Source organism: Dipodomys merriami, unplaced genomic scaffold (assembly GCF_024711535.1).
Source record: "Dipodomys merriami isolate MVZ:Mamm:240054 unplaced genomic scaffold, mDipMer1.0.p SCAF_59, whole genome shotgun sequence".
In the NCBI taxonomy this organism is placed as follows: Eukaryota; Metazoa; Chordata; class Mammalia; order Rodentia; family Heteromyidae; genus Dipodomys; species Dipodomys merriami.
In genome coordinates, this window is record NW_027206168.1 from 4,139,428 (window position 1) to 4,161,754 (window position 22,327).

The following is a 22,327-nucleotide window of genomic DNA, read 5'->3' on the forward strand; positions in this document are numbered from 1 at the left end:
AGGAAAGAAAGGAAAAGGTGCAAGAAAGCAGAAGTGGCAAATATTTTTTTGTCACTTGGAAGAAGTCAGATGATAACTCTCAGACTAGAAAAAATAAAAATCAGATGCATAGAGGTAACTGTTCTGGTGTTATACTCTACACACACAGAGACACACAGAGACACACAGACACAGACACAGACACAGACACACACACACACACACACACACACACACACACACACACACTCTGCCTTAGTGAATTCCTCTAGCAGAAAAGTCCTACCGACACAATGTTTCCAAAGAGCATTTCATATTACCTCATTTTGGGGGAAGGGGTAGAGTGAAGGGCTCTAAAAATGAGAGGCAAGCTTCACCAGATATTTTAGCAAAGTATGAAACAGAAACCAAACAGAAAGAGAAGGAAAAGAAAGCTACGAGGAAACAGATGGAAACTCTGCCCCCTCTTTCTCCCCCCCCCCCCAGCTTAGGAAAAACAAAAGCTTATTAGGACAGACACTAGCCAGCAAAAAAAAAAAAAAGCATAGCAGCTCCTGAAAACATTTGAAAATTATCATTAACAAGCCAGGCACTGGTGGCTCACACCTATAATCCTAGCTACTCAAGAGGTTGAGATTTGAGGACTGTAGTTTAAAAACAGACCAGGTAAGAAAGCCCATAAGAGTTTTATCTCCAATTAACTACCACAAAAAGCTGGAATTGGAACTGTGGCCCAAGTGGTAGATTGTTAGCCTTAAGCAAAAGAGCTTGGGGACAGTGCCCAGGCGCAAAGTTCAAGCCTTAGGATAGGCACATACACCAAAAACAAAAGTTATTAATATAGAAAGAGGGATAAGAGAGAAAGATATTGTGGTCATAAAACCAGAATATGAATTTATTTATTTATTTAAAGATTAGTAAATAAACAAGAGCCCTTGGAAATAACAATGATAACAGAAAGTAAAATTTCAAAAGGAAATGGTAATAAAACTTCTCAGAAGGCAAAGACTTCTTTCCCTTTTTTTGTTGGCTTATTCCTTCTGTTACTTTTTATTATTATTATTATTTCTGTACCCTTTCTCTTGTATGTAAGTTTATCTGATTTGGGAAGGGGAAAGGGAAACACAGAAATGATGAGACAGAGGGTGAACCAATTCAGCAGTAAAACCCACCAGACTCTATGTTGGAAATTAACTATACAACTTGGCTCGGAAAGGGAGGGAGAGTTGGGAGAGGAAAAATTGGGAGAGAATGAGGGAGGCAGTGACATTGTTCAAAAAGAAATGTACTCATTACCTGACCCATGTAACTATAACTCCTCTGTACATCACCTTTACAATAAAATTTATTTTTAAAAATATAAATAAAGGCCGGGCGCTGATGGCTCACGCCTGTAATCCTAGCTACTCAGGAGGCTGAGATATGAGGATCGCGGTTCAAAGCCAGCCCGGGCAGGAGAGACCGTGAGACTCCTATCTCCAATAAACCACCAGAAAACTGGAAGTGGCGCTGTAGCTCAAGTGGTAGAGCGCTTGCCTTGAGCTGAAGAGCTGAGGGACAGTGCCCAGGCCCAGAGTTCAAGCCCCACGATCGACAAAAAAAAAAATATATATATATATATATATATACAAATGGCATATAAAAAAGTTAAGGTAGAAAACAAAGGAGAGATATTAAGGAAAATTATAGACTATATTCAAAATTCAAATCTGAATTTGTTTTCTTAAATTAGAGAAGAGGGAAAAAGGTGAAGAAAACGTATAAACAATGAATTTTTCAAAACTCAGGGAATAGGGCTGGGAAGGTGGCTCAGTGGTAGAGCGCTTGCCTTGCATGCATGAGGCCCTGGGTTCGATTTCTCAGCACCACATAAGCAAAAAGAAAAAAGCTGGAAGTGGCGCTGTGGCTCAAGTGGTAGAGTGCTAGCCTTGAGCTGAAGAGCTGAGGGACAGCGCCCAGGCCCAGAGTTCTGGCCCTACGACTGGACACAAAAAAAATAAAATAAAATAAAATGAATATAAACAGGCTTGGAATAAGGCATATCACTTTGAAACTTCAGAATGTTGGCACAAAGAAACAGGGGAAGGGGGGGGCCCTACAAACTATTGGGGGAGGAGGCCAGATACAAACTGAGTCAAAAAGATGTTCAATTTCTCAATGGCAACACTTCAAACTAGAAGGAATGGGGAAATGCATATATGAAGAAAAATAAAATCTTAGCCCTGTACTTATCCATAAAATTGTCAAGCAAAGTTGAGGATAAAGTTATTTCCACAACAGCAGAGAAGTGAGACATTGTATACACTCTTTCTCAAGAAGCCACTAGAGGATGTGCTCCACTAAAATCAAGCTACAAGCTAAGAAAAAGGAAGACATAGACAGGATCCTCAGAGCAGGCATGATTCCTAAATAACAATGCAATCCCATGTCTAGAGAACAACCAAACCAGAGGAACAAAGGAATGTCTCCAAAAGTGAATGAATGATTAAATGAATCTTAACTTTAAACATAAATCATTGAGATGTGAAGATGGTTTTAACGTTATTACAGAGATGTCAAAACAAAAGATAAGGAATAAGGTATGGTTACTCCTTCAATCATCTGTGTTCCGTAAATAGCTTACTGTTTTCTCCTATGCCCGCCTGAAATGTCAATTAATAATGGCACTGTTAGGGCTATAGCCAATCCCAAACTTCTTGCTGTCTGTACAATTCCCGGTTTCCAATACTATTCCTTAGAAGTATCGTTTCAGTCACTTCATTTGAGTGTTTACTGTGTTGTTACAGGAGCAACTGTCGCCCATTCAGTCTGACCCACAAGGTCAGAAGTCCTGTGGAATGCCAGAAAGTGTTCTGCAGAAAATGAAGTGATGCATACAACTAAATTTGGACTCCTCCTTTTTAAGTCACAATCCAGTGGCCAAAGGCTCCACCCTTGAGGGCTATGGTCAAATGATGAAAGGATACTTGCTGGGGCAAGACTGGATAATCTAACCATCCTGACACAACCTGAACTTTATCTTCCCTGACATATATGGCATTCTTATTTAATAGGTACCTTTTTCGTTTGTTTTTTGGTGCCTGCTCTGGGACTTGAACTCAGGCCTAGGTACTTCCCCTCAGCTTTTTTTGGGGGGGGAGGGGGTCCTGTCGTGGGGCCTGAACTCTGGGCCTGGGCACTGTCCCTCAGCTCTTCAGCTCAAGGCTAGCGCTCTACCACTTGAACCACAGCACCACTTCTGGCTTTTTTCTTTTTGCTTATGTGGTGCTGAGGAATCGAACCCAGGGCCTCAGGCATGCAAGGCAAGCACTCGACCACTGAGCCACCTTCCCAGCCCCCCCTCAGCTTTTTCACTCAACGCTAGTGCTCAACCACTTGAGTCACAGCTCTACTTCTGGCCTTTTGCTAGTTAAAGAGTCTCCTGAACTTTCTGCCCAGGCTGGCTTTGAACCATGATCCTCAGATCTCAGCCTCCTGAGTAGCCAGGATTATAAGCAAAAGCCACCAACATCTGGCTAATAAGTATCTTTGTAATTAAGTTATAAATCTGTGCTAGGCACATCTGTGATCCCAGCATTCAAGAAAAGGAGGCAGGAGTATTGGAAGTTCAAAGCCAACCTTTCTCTCAAACCCCAAAATAAACAACAAGCTATCTGAGCTAGGCATAGTGCTTCACAGTCATAACACCAACACTGGGAAGGCAGGAGGATCATGAGTTTGAGACCAACATGGATTGCAGAGAGACCCCGGTCTCAAATCCACCTCCCTCAAAAAAAAAAAAAAAAAAAAAGCCATAGATCTGTTAACTGGGATTATTTTTGCTTTAACTGAAGAGGAAAAATGAAGGCAAAAATAATTCTGTAATCTAATAGCTTAGGAATTACACAGGAGTTCACAGGTGGTCCATTATGGAGAGATTCAATGAAGGCCTTAAATGAATACAAGTGGGAGTGTGTAAAGGGATGCAACTCAGAATGGAATAGGGAGAGTTTGGGTCAGATATGCAACAAAGGTACCTGTGACTGGGTGAAATAAAAACTTGAAATTTAGCTGAGGGCTAGTGGCTCATGCCTGTAATCCTAGCTACTCAGGAGGCTGAGATCTGAGGGTTGATATTCAAAGCTAGCCCAAGCAGAAAGGTCCATGCGACTATTATCATCATTTAAGCACTAAAAAGCCGTAAGTGAAGGTATAGCTCAGGTGGTAAAGCATTATTCTTGAGCAAAGAAAATAAAAGCCCAAGAACAGCACTAAAGCCCAGAGTTCAAACCCAGGACTGGCACCAAAAACAAAAAACAGGAAAAAAAAAAAAAAAAAACAACTGGGTCTTGTTTTGTTGGCTTCAAAGATCCTCCTGCCTCAGATTCTCTACAGAAATGTGTTGCCAGGCCCAGTTCTCAATTTTAAAGTTGTAGACTGATAATTGTATCAATATTATACAAGGTCCTTAATCTTGAAAAACATTATAAAAATTCAGGAGTATAGAAGTGTTAAAGGTAAAAGCACCCTAACAATGCAATTTAGTCTCAAATGGCTTAAGGAAAACAATAGAGACACAAAGAATTCAAGTGTGGTAAAACTAATAATCTAAGTTAAAGGTACATGGATGCTTGTTGGACTGTTACCGTGTTACCTTTTCTATAAACTTGAAAATAGGAGAAAAAATAGGAAATTTTAAAATCTTTTTTAACTGTAAATATCCTGCATCTTGGCTCCAGCTACTTAGAATTAGTGGAGTCCCCTAACCTTCTTCTGGCCAGACCTGTCCCCAAGCCTCCACAGATGACAGGCACTACCCTTTAACACCTGATACCCTTAGCTCTTCTAGCTCTCCCCACACTCTTCATGGACCTAGCAGCTCTTTAGGGGCTCCCCATAGTATTTTTAAATAATCATATATGGGAAGTGGCGCTGTGGCTCAAGTGGTAGAGCACTGACCTTGAGCTGAAGAGCTGAGGGATAATGCCCCGCCCAGAGTTCAAGCCCACCCAACAACAAAAATAATAATTGTAATCATATATGGATTTCATGTCATTATTTATCCACTTACCTTTCTCTTTCCAAAGATGGAAAGATCCTTGAAGTCAGTATGTTTTCATTTTGTTATCTTCAGTATGCAGGTTAATGTGTGACCTATAAGAAACACTATACATGGTAAGAAAGGAATCTGTGCAAGAACGAATGACTCATTGGAGAAGTCAATAGAAACAATAGTTGAAGTATGGTAAATGTGAGAGCAAATAGCTTCCAAACCGGCTGATGAGAAGAAATGTACAAAGTGTAAATGGGTTAAGATTCTTAGTGTTTGAGAGCCCAAAATGTGGTTTAAGCATCACACTACACATGGGACCTAGAAAAACAGAAGCTATGGCAAACTTCAGAAAATATGATCAGAAAGATAAGGAAATACAGCACAAAATGGAGTTCAAGGGACAAGAAACTTTAGAACATGAGATGAGGGAGACCAAGTGCAATGAAAAAGTACTGGACACGGCAGCTTCATCTTGAATGCAAACCTCTTTTGTACTGAGCATTCTGGCCCTTGTCTAGAAGGTGCTATCCATGGCTCCTTCTAGGAAAATCCTCAAGAATTTTAGATGTGTTTATACTTTAGGGAAGTCAACTGGGCATCCAACATTTGAAAACATGGGCCCCATCAGGTATAAACCAGAAGAGTGATCAGGTACAAAGGCTGAAGATCAATGTGACCATGTGGAGACAGAGATCAGGGATCCCAGGATTTGTGATCTGGGTGCTTCCTTTTCATCTTCTTGGCTTGCAAGGGTTTAAAGAGGAGGGTGTGCAGTTTCAGGGGTGTCCTACAGCCAGTCCTGGCCTATTCCTTGTGCTTCTGCACCAGTTTCCAAGGGGAGGATTGGGATAGACTGCAAGAAATGAGGCCGTAGAGAAGGGGCATTTCTCAGCCTCGCTGATGCTTCTCCCCACTTCCTGCAGCTCTTTCTCACTTGCTGGGACACTGTCTTCTCCAAGTTGTCCCTAAATATGCTGTTAGCTCAGTTTCACACTAAGAGCGTTTCTCTTTCAATTCCAGCTCCCCAGCTGGTATGTCCCCTCCCCAATCTCCCCTTGAGACTTCTCCCAAATTCCAGACCCCACATATGTAGCTCTTCCTCTAGTATTGCCAGACCATGAGGCCTTCTGAGGGGGCATCTTGTAGAATAAACTGTTAGTATTATCCCCACCTTTGAACCTCAGCTCAACCCAGACCTGAGCTCCTCCCTGCCCTGGAGTTCCCACCCTACAGCTGGCCACTCCCTCTCCACCCAGACACACTCCCGTAATCATTTTACCTCACTTCCCCCCAGACCAACCAGCAACTTGGATGGGGGCAGATGCCCTGTGCTCCCTCTCCCAGGGAGATAAGACCCCTCTAATAAACCTTAAGATAATGTTTCTCCTGTGCCTGCCTGCCTCCGCGTGGACTCCTGGGAGGGTCCTGAAGAATCCTTTCATGGATTTTTCCCGTGAGTTTTGTATCATACTCACTCAATAAATATGTTTAGTTTTCCTTTTCACTTCTCCCACCCACAAATGAATCCTAACAGCTACAGGCCCTTCCATTTGAGAGATTATCTTGTTTCCAGCTACCTACTCCCCCAAACTATATCCCTAGGAGTAGAAACCATGACAATGAGTCCTCCACACAATTAGAATTACAACAGGGTCCTGGAGGTCTGAGTCCAGATGCCAGCTCTTTTGGGGGTAAAAACACAAAGACTGAGAGACTGCTCAGTACAGCCAGCCTTTGGCAAGAGTCCTCGAAATTGAAGCATCTGAGTCTGTGTGGCAGCTGCCCAGGAAAGCATGCCCACAGTTAGCCACAACAGAGCAGGCTGACCCTCAATAGGGTTCCTTCTCCGTTCTCCACAAGTCTAGGCATACTGCTAAAGCACACTGAAGAATAAACCATTTCCCTCAAGAATAAACTTTTTTTTTTTTGGTCAGTCATGAGTCAGTGTTGTCCCTGAACTCTTTCATTCAAGGCTAGCCTTCTACCACTTTAAGCAGGCTGGCTTTGAACCATGATCCTCAGATCTCAGCCTCCTGAGTAGCTAGAATGACAAATGTGAGCCACCAGCACCGGCAAGAATGAACTTTAAGCTAGGCACTGGTGACTCATGTATGTAATCCTAGCTATTCAGGAGGCTGAGATATGAGGAGCACAGTTCAAACCCAATCCCAGCAAGAAAGTCCATGACACTCTCATCTCTAATTCCCCATCAGGAAACCAGAGTGGAACTATGGCTCAAAGTGGTAGAATGCTAGCCTTCAGTTAAAAAAAAAAAAAAAAAAAAAGCTTAGGAACAGTGCCCAGGCCCCAAGTTCAAAGCCCATGACAAAAATAAATGAAGAGCCGGGCGCTGGTGGCTCACGCCTGTAATCCTAGCTACTCAGGAGGCTGAGATATGAGGATCACAGTTCAAAGCCAGCCCAGGCAGGAGAGACCGTGAGACTCCTATCTCCAATAAACCACCAGAAAACCGGAAGTGGCGCTGTAGCTCAAGTGGTAGAGCGCTCGCCTTGAGCTGAAGAGCTGAGGGACAGTGCCCAGGCCCAGAGTTCAAGCCCCACGACCGACAAAAAAAAAAAAAATAAATAAATAAATAAATAAATAAAGAATAAACTTTAATCATTTCTTTCATGCATATGTTTCTAACGCATTTATAAGATTATTTCTTTGTTGCTTTGTATGTCCCTCCCCCACAGTGTAACCCCCGCTTTCACTATATTTGATGTCAGTATAACATGTGGAGGAGATGGGGGCAAACAAGTCGTTTAAGGATTCAGGTGGACCTGTTGCAACAATGAGAAGTACAAAATGTCATGTCAAAACCAGCTTTACAATGTCGGTGGGGGGGGGTATAATTGGGTGGGGGGAGGGGGGAGGCTGGGAAGGGAGGTGAAGGGTAAACAAAGGAGGAGGCTGCAATGCTTGGTAAGAAATGTATGCATTATCCTGCCCATGTAATTGTAGCCCCTCTGTACAGTATGTTCTCAAATAAAATAATATTAAAAAAAAAAAAAGAATAAACTTTAAGCTGGGTGTTAGTGGCTCCCACCTATAATTTCAGCTATGTAGGAAGCTAAGATCTGAGAATCAAGGCTCAAAACCAACCCAAGCATGAGGGGATGGGGGGTAGTTCTAGAGGTGGGAGGGAAGGAATAGTAGGTGGAAAATAAAGGAGGCAAGAATGTTAAATAGGAAATGTATTATTACCTTGCTCATGTAACTGTTACCCCTCTGCACAGCATTTTTGCAATAAAAAACGTACCAAAAAAAGCCAACCCAAGCAAACAAACCAGAAAGTTATCTCCAAATAAGCAAAAATCCAAAACTGGAAGCAGGGTGCAAGTGGTAGAGCACAAGCCATGAGCAAAGAAGCTGAGCAAGAGCAGGAGTCCTGTACAAGCGAAAGAAAGAAAGAAAGAAAGAAAGAAAGAAAGAAAGAAAGAAAGAAAGAAAGAAAGAAAGAAAGAAAGAAAGAAAGAAAGAAAGAAAGAAAGAAAGAAAGAAAGAAAGAAAGAGAGAAAGAAAGAAAGAAAGGAAGAGAAAGAAAGAAAGAAAGAAAGAAATACTTTTGGGGCTGGGAAGGTGGCTCAGTGGTAGAGTGTTTGCCTTGCATGCATGAGGCCCTGGGTTCGATTCCTCAGCACCACATAAGCAAAAAGAACAAAGCCAAAAGTGGTGCTGTGGCTCAAGTGGTAGAGCGCTAGCCTTGAGCTGAAGAGCTGAGGGACAGAGCCCAGGCCCAGAGTTCAGGCCCCATGACCAGACCCAAAAAAAAAAAAAAAAAAGAATTCATATATATATTTTTTTGGGGGGGGGGTCAGTCATGGAGCTTGAACTCTGAGCCTGAGCACTGTCCCTCAGCTCTTCAGCTCAAGGCAAACACCCTACCACTTGAGTTATGGCGCCACTTCCGGTTTTCTGAGTGTTTATTGGAGATAAGAGATTCACGGAGCTGGGCGCTGGTGGCTCACGCCTGCTGTAATCCTAGCTACTCAGGAGGCTGAGATCTGAGGATCACAGTTCAAAGCCAGCCCAGGCAGGAGAGACCGTGAGAATCCTATCTCCAATAAACCACCAGAAAACCGGAAGTGGCAGAGCGCTTGCCTTGAGCTGAAGAGCTGAGGGACAGCGTCCAGGCCCAGAGTTCAAGCCCCATGGCCGACAAAAAAAAAAAAAAAAAGTTTCACGGGCATTTCTGCCCTGGCTGGCTTTGAATTGGGATCCTCAGATCTCAGCCTCCTGAGTAGCTAGGATTACAGGCGTAAGCCACCAGCACTCAGCCATACTTCTTAGAATGAAGCTCAAACCTCTGAACAAATTTCAAAACACACACCATTCAACTCCATCACTGTGTGTCCATCACTTACATCACTTGCTCCAACCACAACCCATATTCAGGCAAACCTAAGAAGAAAGGCTCCCTTAGGTCCTCCACCATCTCTGAATCCTCCTATTTCTTTTGGGGGCAGGAGGTAAGGGGAGGCAGGGGCTTGAATACAGGGTCTACGCCCTGTCCCTGAGCTTTTTTGCTCAAGGCTAGAGCTCTAACACTTTACACCACAACACCACTTCTGTTTTTCTGGTGGCTGATTGGACATGAGAGTGTCAGGGAATTTCCTGCCCAGGTTGTCTTCGAGCCATGATCCTCAGTTCTCAGCTAGGATTACAGGTATGAGCCACCAGGCCCCAGGCCCACCTACTTCTCTAAACCCCATCTTCCTGCTGCACTTACACAGCTGGGAGGTCCCCAAAACAGAAGCATAGCCTGATCTCTATAAAATCCCACTATGCAACTTTCTTTTGGTGGCTCAAACCCAGGCCTTACACATGCTCGGCTAGTGCTTACCTGAGAGTAAGAGTACTTCCACCTCCAAACTTATGCAACTTTTAAAAAGTGCTTGTCAAGTAATTTCAAATTAACTTCACACTTTGTGTCTCATAAACATTGAATAAAGAGCTTTACAATCACCAGACTTTTTAAAATTAGCTTTTGATTATCTTTAACCAGAAGTGCAACATATCAGTTTATAAGTACAATACAACTTGATTAGTATCACTCCTTTAATCATTCTTCCCCATCAAGCTGCTTTTAACAGTTTAACAGTGATCTTAGCTGGGCACCGGTGGCTCACACCTGTAATCCTAGCTACTCAGGAGGCTGAGATCCGAGGATTGCAGTCTGTGATATTCTTATCTCCAATTTATCACCAGAAAACTGGAAGTGGCGTTGTGGCTCAAGTGGTAGAGCACTCGCTCAAGGCCAGTGCCCAGGCCCAAAGTTCAAGACCCACGACAGACAAAAAACAAACAAACAACCACACACACAAAACAACAACAAAAAATGATCTTGACCCAAACTCAGGACAGTCAAGAAGCCTTCTCTAGAACAAGCCTAGTTTGTCTTGGGATGAATACTAAGTGATCATTTACTACTCAGACCACAACAATATGAAAGACTGAGGTCTTGCTGAGGGCCATATGCTGTCCTTATTTCCCTCACTTCCAAACCAGAAATCTCAAACTAATCTGACAAACCCAGTTCTGAACTGCAGTCTCATTCTAGGTTTTACCAAGTTTTCCCTCCATAAATCAAGACAAAACATATATTAATAACCTATTTCTACTACTATTTCTACTATATTAGAATATAACAGAACCACAATAAATATGGTTACACAGGCAGATCAATAGAAAAAGAAATAAACATCAAGCTAGGAGCCTGTGGCTCATTCCTGTAATTCTAGCTACTCAGGAGGCTGAGATCTGAGGATCGCTGTTCAAATCCAGCCCAGGCAGGAAACTCCATGAGACTCTTATCTCCAATTAACCACCAGAAAAATGGAAGTGGTTCTGTGGCTCAAAGTGGTAAAGTGCTAGCCTTAAGCAGAAAAGCTCAGGGACAGCACTCAGGTTGGGTTCAAGCCCCACAACCAACAAGAACAAGAACAAAATGGTAATTGGAGAAAATGGTAAAGCTGAGTCTGGATGCTGATGCTTCATGCCTGTAATCCTTCTCCAATTAACAAGCAAAAAGCCCATGGGGCTGGGAAGGTGGCTCAGTGGTAGAGTGCTTGCCTTGCATGCATGAGGCCCTGGGTTCGATTCCCCAGCACCACATAAGCAAAAAGAAAAAAGCCGGAAGTGGTGCTATGGCTCAAGTGGTAGAGCACTAGCCTTGAGCTGAAGAGCTGAGGGACAGCACCCAGGCCCAGAGATCAGGCCCCACAACCAGACCCCCCCCCCAAAAAAAATGCCCAAAGTAGAGCTGTGGCTCAAATGGAAGAGTACCAGCTTTGAACAAAAAAAAAAAAAAAAAAAGCTAAAAGACAGTGCCCAGGCCCAGAGTTTAAGCCCAGTCAACCATCACACACACACACACACACACACACACACACACACACACACACACACACACACACACACACACACACACACACACACACACACACACACACACTCTTCAGTTTCTACCTTATTACATGAAGATAAACCCCAAGTAGATAAGCTTGAAAAGTAAAAACTAAAACCTTTAAAGTGTCGATATTAGCTGTACACTGGTGGCTCACACCTGTAATCAGCTACTCAGGAGACTGAAATCTGAAGATTGGGGATCCCAGCTAGCATGGGCAGGAAAATCTGAGACTCTTATCTCCAATTAACCACCAGAAAACTGGAAATGAAACTGTTGACTCAAAGTGGTAGAGAACTAGCCTTGAGCAAAATTGATAGGGACAGCACCCAGACTGAATTCAAGCCCTACAACTGACAACCCCCCCCCAAAAAAAGTGCTAATATTAAAAGCATGGCATCACAAAAATCCTAGAAAAAGAAAGAACACAAAGCTTCTCCAATAATCCCACCCAAGCTTTGACAAACTATCTTCCCAAGGTTATAGCTCAGTGGTCCTGGGTTTAATCCCCAGCACCACAAAAAGAAACAACAACAAAAAAAAAAAAAAAAAAATCAGGGGCTGGGAAGGTGGCTCAGTGGTAGAGCGCTTGCCTTGCATGCATGAGGCCCTGGGTTCAATTTCTCAGCACCACATAAGCAAAAAGAAAAAAGCTGGAAGTGGCGCTGTGGCTCAAGTGGTAGAATGCTAGCCTTGAGCTAAAGAGCTGAGAGAGAGCGCCCAGGCCCAGAGTTCAGGCCCCCACGACCGGGCCCAAAAAAAAAAAAAAATTACTGAAAACCCAGAAGCTATAAAAGACTGATAAATCCAACTAATAAAAGTAAAAAAAACTCAGAGGTGCCGGGCGCTGGTGGCTCACGCCTGTAATCCTAGCTACTCAGGAGGCTGAGATCTGAGGATCGCAGTTCAAAGCCAGCCCGGGCAAGAGAGACCGAGAGACTCCTATCTCCAATAAACCACCAGAAAAACCGGAAGTGGCGCTGTAGCTCAAGTGGTAGAGCGCTTGCCTTGAGCTGAAGAGCTGAGGGACAGCGCCCAGGCCCAGAGTTCAAGACCCACGACCAAAAAAAAAAAAAAAAAAACAAAAAAAAAACTCAGAGGTGACAGTGCAGCTTGAGGGCTTACCAAGCAAGCACAAGACCCTGTTTGAACCCCAGTAAAACCAATAAATAAATAAGTGTTTAGGGCTGGGGACATGTAGTGCTAGATAGAAGGCAATGCTGGAAATGCACAGGTTTCAGAATTTTATATATATATATATATATATATATATATATATATATATATATTCAGCATGGCAAAAAAATTCACTAAAAGCAGTCAAAAGACAAATGGGGGAGGGGGGTTGGGGGCGGGGGGGGGTTGCAACTCTATTATAGATAAAAGCCTAAAGTTTCCTAATCTATCAAGAACTACAAAGCAAGAAACAAAAAGGTTCAAAAACACATCTTTTTAGCATACATAGCCTTTTAGCATACTAGCAAAGACTAAGGGTTTGGAGAAATATTTGAATGCCAACAAAAATTGCACAACAGCTAAGGTAGACTCAGCAACTCTTATTTCTAAAACTTTATTAGACAAATACTTAAGTGAAAAAAATGGCATGTACACATATCTTGTGTGTATGTGTACTCATCTATTTGCAGCAAGAGAATCAGCTTAAAAAAAGAGGCTGGTGACTGTTTAAATTCTAATCAGGTAACATGAAGATCTGTATGAACTAAAACAGATCTTCAACTTTCTATCAATTCTACCTTCACAAGTTATTTCTACTCCAGCCATTTTTTTTGGGGGGGGGGGAGTCCGGTCGTGGGACCTGAACTCTGGGCCTGGGTGCTGCCCCTCAGCTCTTCAGCTCAAGGCTAGCGCTCTACCACTTGAGCCACAGAGCCACTTCCGGCTTTTTTCTTTTTGCATATGTGGTGCTGAGGAATCGAACCCAGGGCTCAGGCATGCAAGGCAAGCGCTCTACCACTGAGCCACCTTCCCAGCCCCTCCAGCCATTTTTCAGACAGTAATCATGTCAGTTAGCTGCTTAAAATCCTCCAGTAGCTTCCTACCTCACCCCAAGTAGAAGCCACACAGCCTCATCCCACTCCTCTTCATCCGTTCTTCCCCCTCATCTGCCCTTTTACAAACTCCCGGGTCCCGTTGAAAACAGCAAGACTTCCTTTTAGGATCTCTGTACTTGCCACCAAAGTACACTCCTAGAAAACTCCCCAGAATTCTACGCTGCTCTCAATTTCAATGAGAGCTTCTTAAAATTACGTATGCAAGAGCCAGGTGGGGGCAACACATACCTGTGAACCAAGCACTAGAAACTGAAGGAGAATCCTGAATTTAAGGCCAGCCTGGGCTGCACTGTAACTGAGGTGAGCCTTAAAGACACTGTTCCCTAATAAAGAATTAATACACAAAAGTACTAACACAATGGACATATCCTCCACAATTAAACTTGTTTGAAACTTTTTATCAGTATGTGAAAAAGACATAGCCATACAAACCTATCACTCACCTTCCTTGCTTTTTCCCATTGCACTCATCACAATTTAACTCATCTTTTACTTGTATAATGACCCTCCAAACATCTAGATATTTGGGGAAGGAGGAGGCCTGGGGTTTGAACTCAGCCTGGGCTCTATTCCTGGGCTTCTTTTGCTCAAGGCTAGCTCTCTACCACTTGAACCACAGCACCACTTACAACTTTTTCTGAGTAACTTACTGGAGATGGGAGTCTCAGACTTCCCTGACCAGGCTGCAAAGACGGTTTTTATCTTTTTGTTTTTGCCCATTTCACTCATTGCTCCAAATTAAAAAAGTGTCCATCACTATAACAACATCAAATAGCTGGTTTTGACCTGTGACCAAATTAATCACTGGGGAAAACTGGGTAACATCATTTTATCATCTCCTCAATCTCTCCCATCTTTGCAAACCCACTTGGATCAGTAATTATTTCAAAAATGTTAATGTTTAGTAAATAACCAGTATTATACATAGTACTACTGGTTGAGTAAACCACTACAACAGTGAAATTTATTTCTATGACATGAGGAAATATACTATCATTTGTGTAAAAAGAGATGTAAATATGTATTACATATGCATGCATTTGTATATTTATAATTCATTTGTATATGCACAGTACCTCTAGAAATAACATAGAAACACTGATCATTACTGGCTGCTTCAGGGAGAAAAGTTTTGAGTGCCTAGGAGACAGGGGTTATAACTTTTTAAAAAACCTTGAATTCTAAACCACATGAATGTATTATCAGTACAAAATAAAATTTACCTTGGAATATTTGTTCTAGATTCTTTAAGGCCAATGTCAACTTTACCTCTCTATGGTTTCCAGAAATTAGATTCTTTCCCTTTCTGAAAAATTACTACTTGAAAAGTTTTTACACTTCTGCACCGCTGTCCTGACAGCAAGGATTTTTAAGTCTTCAACACCTTCTCCACCCAATAAAAAGCACGTTTTGAACTTGACTCAGGAGGGGATAAACACTGAATTTTTTTTTTGGGGGGGGGGTCGGTCATGGGGCCTGAATTCTGGGCCTGGGCGCTGTCCCTCAGCTCTTCAGCTCAAGGCCAGCACTCTACCACTTGAGCCACAGCGCCACTTCCAGGTTTTTCTCCTTATGTGGTGCTGAGGAATTGAACACAGGGCCTCATGTATGCAAGGCAAGCACTCTACCACTGAGCCACCTTCCTAGCCCAAAACACTGAAATTTTAATAGTAAACAGGAACATTTGCAGATAGGGGCATGATTCAAATTGTAGTGTAAATGTCTACCCTTGAGCACTACCCTTGAGCAAAACAAACAAAACAAAAAGCTCAGGGACAAGTCCCAGATTCTGAGTTCAAGCCCAGAAATTATATACAATATATACTATATAATATATGTCTTTATATATAATATATATTAATATGGGGATCTATAGTTCTACATGTCTATATGGGAATTATATATAATGTGTGTTTGTCTGTGTGTACTTCACATTGGTGGATAAATATTCAGGTCTTAAGAGTGAGTAGGATTTGGGGTGGACTTAACCAAATTCCTGCTAAGGAGGAGTTGGGAAAGAGTTGGATGCCATAATTAGGACAGCCCTAGAATAGAGCTCATCCTCAATCTGTGATGATCTCTTTGGGGGTGGTCCAAAGTTCAAATTACACAGAATTCATAACTAAACTTCATCACAATCACTCAGGCTGCTCTTCAGACCAAGGGATTATATACACCGATATGCACCCATTTGTGTCTATTTATACAAGTTCCCTTATTACTAGCCCTGTTAATCTCTTTAATTTTCTTAGTCCTTAATCAAAAGCAAGGCTACACACAAATTGCTTAGTCTTACAGAGCAACCCTCGTTAGAAAGAGCAGAGGGCAAGATTTCTATAATTCCAACACTAACTTATTCCTTAAAGTTAGTGGCTCCTCCTTCAGGCAATGAGAACAATTGATCAGCTGTTAGGGATATGTGGCGACTATGGATACCTTGCAAACCCCAGGAGACACCAAGGTTCCTGGCTACAGACAAGGTGTGGCAAGAACCAGAAGCAGCATGAATAAGAACATAACTTTATTGGGAAGAAGGTGGTGGAAGTGCAGAAGAGGGCTAGGAGTCAGACTCCATGGTAGGCGGTGGCTTCTCATCATCAGGGGGACAATCAATGAAGTCAGCCAGCATGGCAGCTGTGTCATCCTGCTCCTTTTAGGGACAAAGACACAGGATTCAAAACAGTCACACATATACAGAAGGTGGATCAGGCTGGGGCAAACCTCTTCCTTTACACTAGTAGATGTACCCTTCTCCCACCAGCACTACCCCACAGGTGCCCACCCTGCCTGGCTGACTCACCTTTTCCTGGAGAGCTGCAGTCTCTGCCTCTGTCTCCATCTCTTCTTCTACTTCAGATGTCTCTGGTGGGGGTGGCACCTTGTCACTCCCACCCTCAGTCTCCTCTTCCAACAGGGGTGGATGTGCAGAGGGTTCTTCAACAAGCTCCTGAGGAGGTGGCCCTACTGTGGGACTTCCCCCTTCTCCTTCCACCTCCCCCTGGGACGGGAGCACCTCTGGAGCCAGGGTAGGTGCTGTCTCAGCCCCCGGTTCCTCCTCTGTCCCTGGTTCCTCCACTTCTAACAGCAGCCCAGGTTCAGGTTCTGACTCAGGCTGCACTTTGGGGGACTCTGGAGGAGGAAGAGCTGGAGGCAGGGTTGGGGGTGGAGGTCCACCTTCTTCTACCTCCCCTCCTGCTGGGCCAAACTCCAAGTCTTCTACCTCTTCCAACTCTTCTTCCTCCTCTTCCTCCTCCTCCTCCTCTTCTTCCTCCAATTCACCTTCTTCCTCCTCAAATTCTTCCTCAAACTCTTCCTCCTCTTCTTCCTCTTCAAAATACTCTTCTTCATCATCATCTTCCTCAAAGTCCTCCTCATCATCATCATCTTCTTCTTCCTCCTCTTCTTCCTCTTCCTCCTCCTCTTCATCACTGCTGTTGATATTTATCACTGTCAGATCTTCTTCCAGGGCTGGAGGTCCTCCGCCTCCAGGAGCTCCTTCAGGGACTAGCTGAGGTGGTGGAAGTGTTGCAGAACCAGCAATAGGCGGAGGAGGGGGAGGGGGAGGGGGAGGGAGAGACCCTGGGGTTGCAGAAAGTTCTTCAGGCTCCTCTTTGGCTGGCACAGGAGGAGAGGCTGCTGGTGGCCCAGTGGGGGCCACAGAGGGAGGAGGGGTACTTGTGGGAGGTGGTGGTGGTAGGGGTGGAAGCCCCTCAGGCACAATCACCACACTGTCATCAGAGTCACTTTCTAATGAAATTTCTACATCTGACGCCTCCTCCTTATCATAGTGAACAAAGGCTGGTCTGGGCACTCGTCCCCCAAAAGTTTCATCTGGGGGTATGGTAGGTGGAGGAGTCCCACTGGAGGCAAGGACAGGATCCTCACTGGGACCTGCACGATGGTTCTCGGGGCCAGGAAGGAGCCGGGGAGGGACAGAGACCAGGCCTGGGACAGAGAGGCCTAGGTGGTTGGCTGTAGCTGGAGGTCCAGGGCGTGTGGAAGGTATGGGACCTGCAGAGGGCAGAGGGCCTGCAGAGGGAATGGGGCCTGTGGAGGACATTGGACCTGCTGAGGGCATGGGGCCTGCAGAGGGCAATGGGCCAGCTGAGGATATGGGGCCTGGAGTGGGCATGGGGCCTACAGAGGGCATAGGGCCTGGGGGGTGGAAGGGTGGGGCTCTGAATGAAGACGGGGCCTCAGGAGGGGGAACTGGGGCAGATGTGGGGCAAGTGGGGCCCATGGTCTGCAAGGGAGGAACACGAGGGTGGGTCAGAGCAGCACAAGTCACCAATGCTTCTGAACAGAAAGAGGAGACCTGAGGAAAACAAGAAGGGCCAGGAATGAGCATCAAGAACACAGAATCTCACAGGGCTAGCATGAGAACAAGGGAATCTAAGAACAAAAGAAGAATTTGCCTCAGTTACCTCAAGGCTGTCTTCTTGCTGGCCAAAGGAGAAAGCTTGCAGGGCACAGGCAAGGGGAGGTGGGCAGCGAGGGGAAGGGGCCAGCAGCAAGGCCAGCAGTAGGCGGTAGAGCTCACGACGGCAACAAGAGCTGTTGTAAGGGGAGCTGCCCAGCACCTCACCCTGCTGGAGACTCATGAGCAGCGGCAGGACCAGATCATGCAGTCTCTGAAAAGCACAGAGAACATACCTAAAAACTTCAGCAAGACTGCTCAACCCTTCTCCAGGACCTCATCCAGGTTTCCATAGAGCCATCTCTGAGGTACATATCCCTACATACACAGAGCAACTCCCCCTCCCCAGGTTCCAAGGAGACCAGGCTCTACTAACCCTGTGAGTCTCCTCCTTGATTAGAGGCCCACACATGAGGATGGTCCGGCTAAGACCTGGGAAGAGAATGGCATCGAATGAAGAAGCAAGCTACTGACAGAATGAAACAAAGACTTCAGGAGAATAGAGTCCAGTGGAAGACCCAGCTCTGCCACTGCTTAGCCTGGGCAAGGCACTTACCTTCTCTCAGTCTGCTTTCTCAAAGGGGACCATAGATAAATAATTTAAGTACATTATAAATGTCCCTCTATGTACATGAGAGTAGAATACATATCACCCATTAACCGTACTACTAACACTACTAACTTCTATTCAGAGACTATGTTGCAGTAGAAGCAGGGAAGCTGTCAGGCAGCCTGTCCCTACAGAACTCTACCTGTGAGCTCCACAGGTAAGGGCTTTTCCCAACTGTTAGAAGTACCTGGCAAACATAGTGCATACATGAAGTGCTTGGGAGTAAATGAAATAACTGAGATTTGGGGGGTGGGGGGGGAGGAAGGTGCATGTGCACAGCAGGGAAAAACCATCAAAACCCCAGTCTCACAGCACTACCCAAAATTCCACCAGCAGCTCTTGCCCTTGCTACTTCTGTCCTCTGCATTTGATGCACACCCTCCTCCAAGTGGCTCTGAGTTATCACTCCATGCCATCCTACAACTCCAAGGGTCCAAGGCCTTGCTCACCTCTCAGTGCAGCTGCACACACGTCACTGTTGGCATTGCTATCTCCTTTCCGATGGCTGGGAGGGGCCATTGCATCTCCCATATCCAGCTTTAGCTTCTTGGGAGCACTGGGCTTCCCACTCTGCAAACCCCCATCAGAGTTCCCCCGGGGACTACGTAGCTGGTAGTAAAGGGAAATATATATCACATACATAAGAGAGCAGGAAAGCCAAAGAGACTTAGGAGATAGTGTTTGGTGATAACTCACATTATGATACAAGAGTACAAGAACCAAAGATAGGAGCCAACGTCTCACTCACCTTAAGGGTATCGGTGGGTGGGGAGATGTCACTAAGTAGATGGGTGAGCAGAGCCTCTCCAGGAGCTCCTCCCTGAAGCACACCTGCTGAAGCCCCACAGACTTTCACCCACAGCTCTAAAACTGCATATACCTTGATCCGGATGGTGCTGCAGTATGAGTCAAGAGGGCAGGTTATAAACAGAGTCCATGTGCCAGAACCCCAGCACTACTTTCATGCCCTCATCCACACCTCTCTATCCCCTTCCTAGCTTGTCACCTGTAAGGCCTCTCTTGGCCTGGAGAGAGGGTGTCCCTTCCAATGCTCCATACATTGAGGACCTGGGGAAGCAGACGGTTTATCAGGGTCCCAAAGCGTAAGAGCCGGCCTCCACACCTAAGGGCAGAGATGGAACAGTGACACTCATTTCCAGCATGTCCCAGGCCCTTCACATCCTGCCCAACCCCACTCACGCGAGAATGAGCGAGGAGAGCAGATCCAAGGCTTCAAGGTGGATAGAAGGCAGCAGCAACAACCGCAGGGGACCATCGCCAAGTAAGCTCTGAGGAAAGTTCAGCAAAGTGGGGAGAAAACACAGGGAGAGACAGAGAAAAGACAGATACAACAGACATGTATGACTATATACACATGTACAAATCATGAAAAAAACCATTCCCTGTCCCCAGCTCTCCCAACAAAATCAAACCCTCATCTTCTGAGCAGACCCTAGGTGGAGGGCAAAGAGATGATGGCTGAACCTCTCAGCAGTAACTTGGCTGAACACCAAATTCACCCTCTGCCAGAGAAGCACTAGCCACAGTGTCAGGCAAGTACAGGGAGTAAGTAATAGCATATGTACAGAAGAGTCTGGGACTTCAGAGATGAATAACACTGTCTGGAGAGCTTCCAATCCTAGTGTCCTGAACAAAAACTGCATGTAGAAGTGTTAGCTTACTCACAATATTCTTGCCATTGACACTAAGAATCCGGCAGATGAGATCCAGGACTTCCTGAACAGGCACAGACACAGGAGCCCCAAACTCAGAGCTACAGAGAATCAGAGCAAGAAGACCAGTGTAGCGGCCCCTCCCCCCAGTATGACTCCATACTCATTTTAACTTCTGTGCCAACTCCCTCCAACACCAACATACCTGAGCATGAGTGCCATACAATGGGCCAGTCCTGAAAACCTCTGCTGAAGACGGAAGAGGGCATGGGTGTCGACATCATCTAAGTGGGAAAGCAGCGTCTCCATTCCAGAGTCTTCACTCTGCACAGGAGCTAAGCAGCAACACAATTTCTTGTACATCTATCTTTCTTCCATTGCCTCATTTTTTTACTTGTAGTAAATGTCCTGACTATGTTCTCATCCATTTTGCCCAGAAACCCATTTCCTGGGCCAGCATCCTGTTCCCTCCTGCCAAATTTCACAACCCCTGTCCTACTGATTCCCAAACCCAGTCCCCACCTGTTTCAGATCCCTCATACAGGGCCCCTAGCAAGCTGTGCAGGGAGGTCAGCAGGCTGTGCAGCTCCTGCTCCCAGTTCTCAGTGTGCTTCAGGCCCTGGGAAAAGCCAGCCCCTAAGGAGGGCAGCCTGGAGTAACACTCGCAGGCCAGCTGCAGAAGGAAGGACAGAAGGCTGGTTAGAAACAAACTAGCCCAGCCACAGGGTCCCCACCCTACTAATGTCCAAGAAAGATGGAGACCAAAGGGAGCTGAAAGGACAATGAGAAAGAAAGGTCTAGATGGGCACAGGAAGCAAAAGTCTGGACTTATATTAGCAGGGAAGAAGTGAGAACTGGGTTCAAAAGCTGTAACAGATAAAAACTAAGAATGAGCCACAAAAGATGACCCAGGCTCAGATTTCTAGGCCATACACTTCTCTCCTTTCCCATTACCTGCTGAAGCTGGGGGCTCAAGGCATCCACACGAGACAAGAAAAAGGAGGCCAGCTTGCCCTGGAGGAGATAGAAAGAAGTTACAAGGCAGCTCTGGGAGCCAAAGATGTATACCCATCCTAGCAACAAACTCTCCACTCTTGTCTTTTTTCCTTTCCTACAGAAATGAAGCACAATATTTCCACAGGGCAGCAGCATTGGCAAGATCTAGACATGCTTTCATAGTACAAAGATATTCTCACTTCTGACTGGTCCTTAGAAAACACACACACACACACACACACATACACACACACACACATACCACACTGGTCCTTAGAAAACACACACACACACCACACGGATCCAACATGGGAAAGTAGCATGCTTTCATAGTACAAAGATATTCTCACTTCTGACTGGTGCTTAGAAAACACACACACACACACACACACACACACACACACACACACACACACACGCACTCACACACACACGGATCCAACATGGGAAAGTAGCATTGTCCACAAGCATGAGAAGGAAGTAGAAAAGGACAGGCAGGAAGAGCAGAGTGAAAGGAGCCAATCTCAGAATGACACCTGTCACAGTTAGTAAACAAACCTCTTTGCCTGCTATGAGAAGGCCCTGGAATAAAAGTATTCAACCCAAAGGCCATGATTTATTTGAGTTGTCAACACAGATATGGAAAATATATATATTATTTACACTAACTTATAAGTAAAATTGTAGTGTATCCCTCAATTATAATTGAAATTCCGGTAGTACAAAGATCTGCCTCTATACTTGTAGTGAATTCTTTTTTGTGGGGTTGGTCGTGGGGCCTGAACTCTGGGCCTGGGCGCTGTCCCTCAGCTCTTCAGCTCAAGGCTAGCATTCTACCACTTGAATCACAGCGCCACTTCCGGCTTTTTTCTTTTTGCTTATGTGGTGCTGAGGAATTGAACCCAGGGCCTCATGCATGCAAGGCAAGTGCTCTACCACTGAGCCACCTTCCTAGCCCTTGTAGTGAATTCTTATAAGTCTAAATTACTTCAGCATCCAGTGTGAACTTAAGTTGGGAAGTTTCTAGTTCTCTCTCTTCTTTCATTCTTTCCTGTGAGCAATCCAGACATATGTACCTTACAGAACCTCTTCCTGGTGACCAGCTCCCTAGATCCAGCTGATTTGACCTAAGGGTTTCT

At 44.9% G+C, this 22,327-nt stretch overlaps 1 protein-coding gene across 2 annotated transcripts in view; it reads right to left on the bottom strand.

Moving 5' to 3' along the window:
• Positions 1-15,996: 15,996 nt before the first annotated feature.
• The window catches only part of Pelp1 (proline, glutamate and leucine rich protein 1), a 30,692-nt gene continuing 24,361 nt past the window's right edge, over positions 15,997-22,327 (bottom strand). For both annotated transcript variants that reach the window (XM_070001618.1, XM_070001619.1), the window contains 12 exons: positions 21,147-21,206; positions 20,715-20,865; positions 20,398-20,527; positions 20,206-20,293; positions 19,720-19,808; positions 19,526-19,642; positions 19,268-19,415; positions 18,969-19,128; positions 18,286-18,341; positions 17,917-18,123; positions 16,293-17,807; positions 15,997-16,142 (listed from right to left, as the gene is read on the bottom strand). In XM_070001618.1, the coding sequence (XP_069857719.1) occupies positions 16,050-16,142; positions 16,293-17,807; positions 17,917-18,123; positions 18,286-18,341; positions 18,969-19,128; positions 19,268-19,415; positions 19,526-19,642; positions 19,720-19,808; positions 20,206-20,293; positions 20,398-20,527; positions 20,715-20,865; positions 21,147-21,206 (2,814 nt within the window). In that variant the 3' untranslated portion in view covers positions 15,997-16,049. The remainder of the gene's footprint in view (positions 16,143-16,292; positions 17,808-17,916; positions 18,124-18,285; positions 18,342-18,968; positions 19,129-19,267; positions 19,416-19,525; positions 19,643-19,719; positions 19,809-20,205; positions 20,294-20,397; positions 20,528-20,714; positions 20,866-21,146; positions 21,207-22,327) is intronic.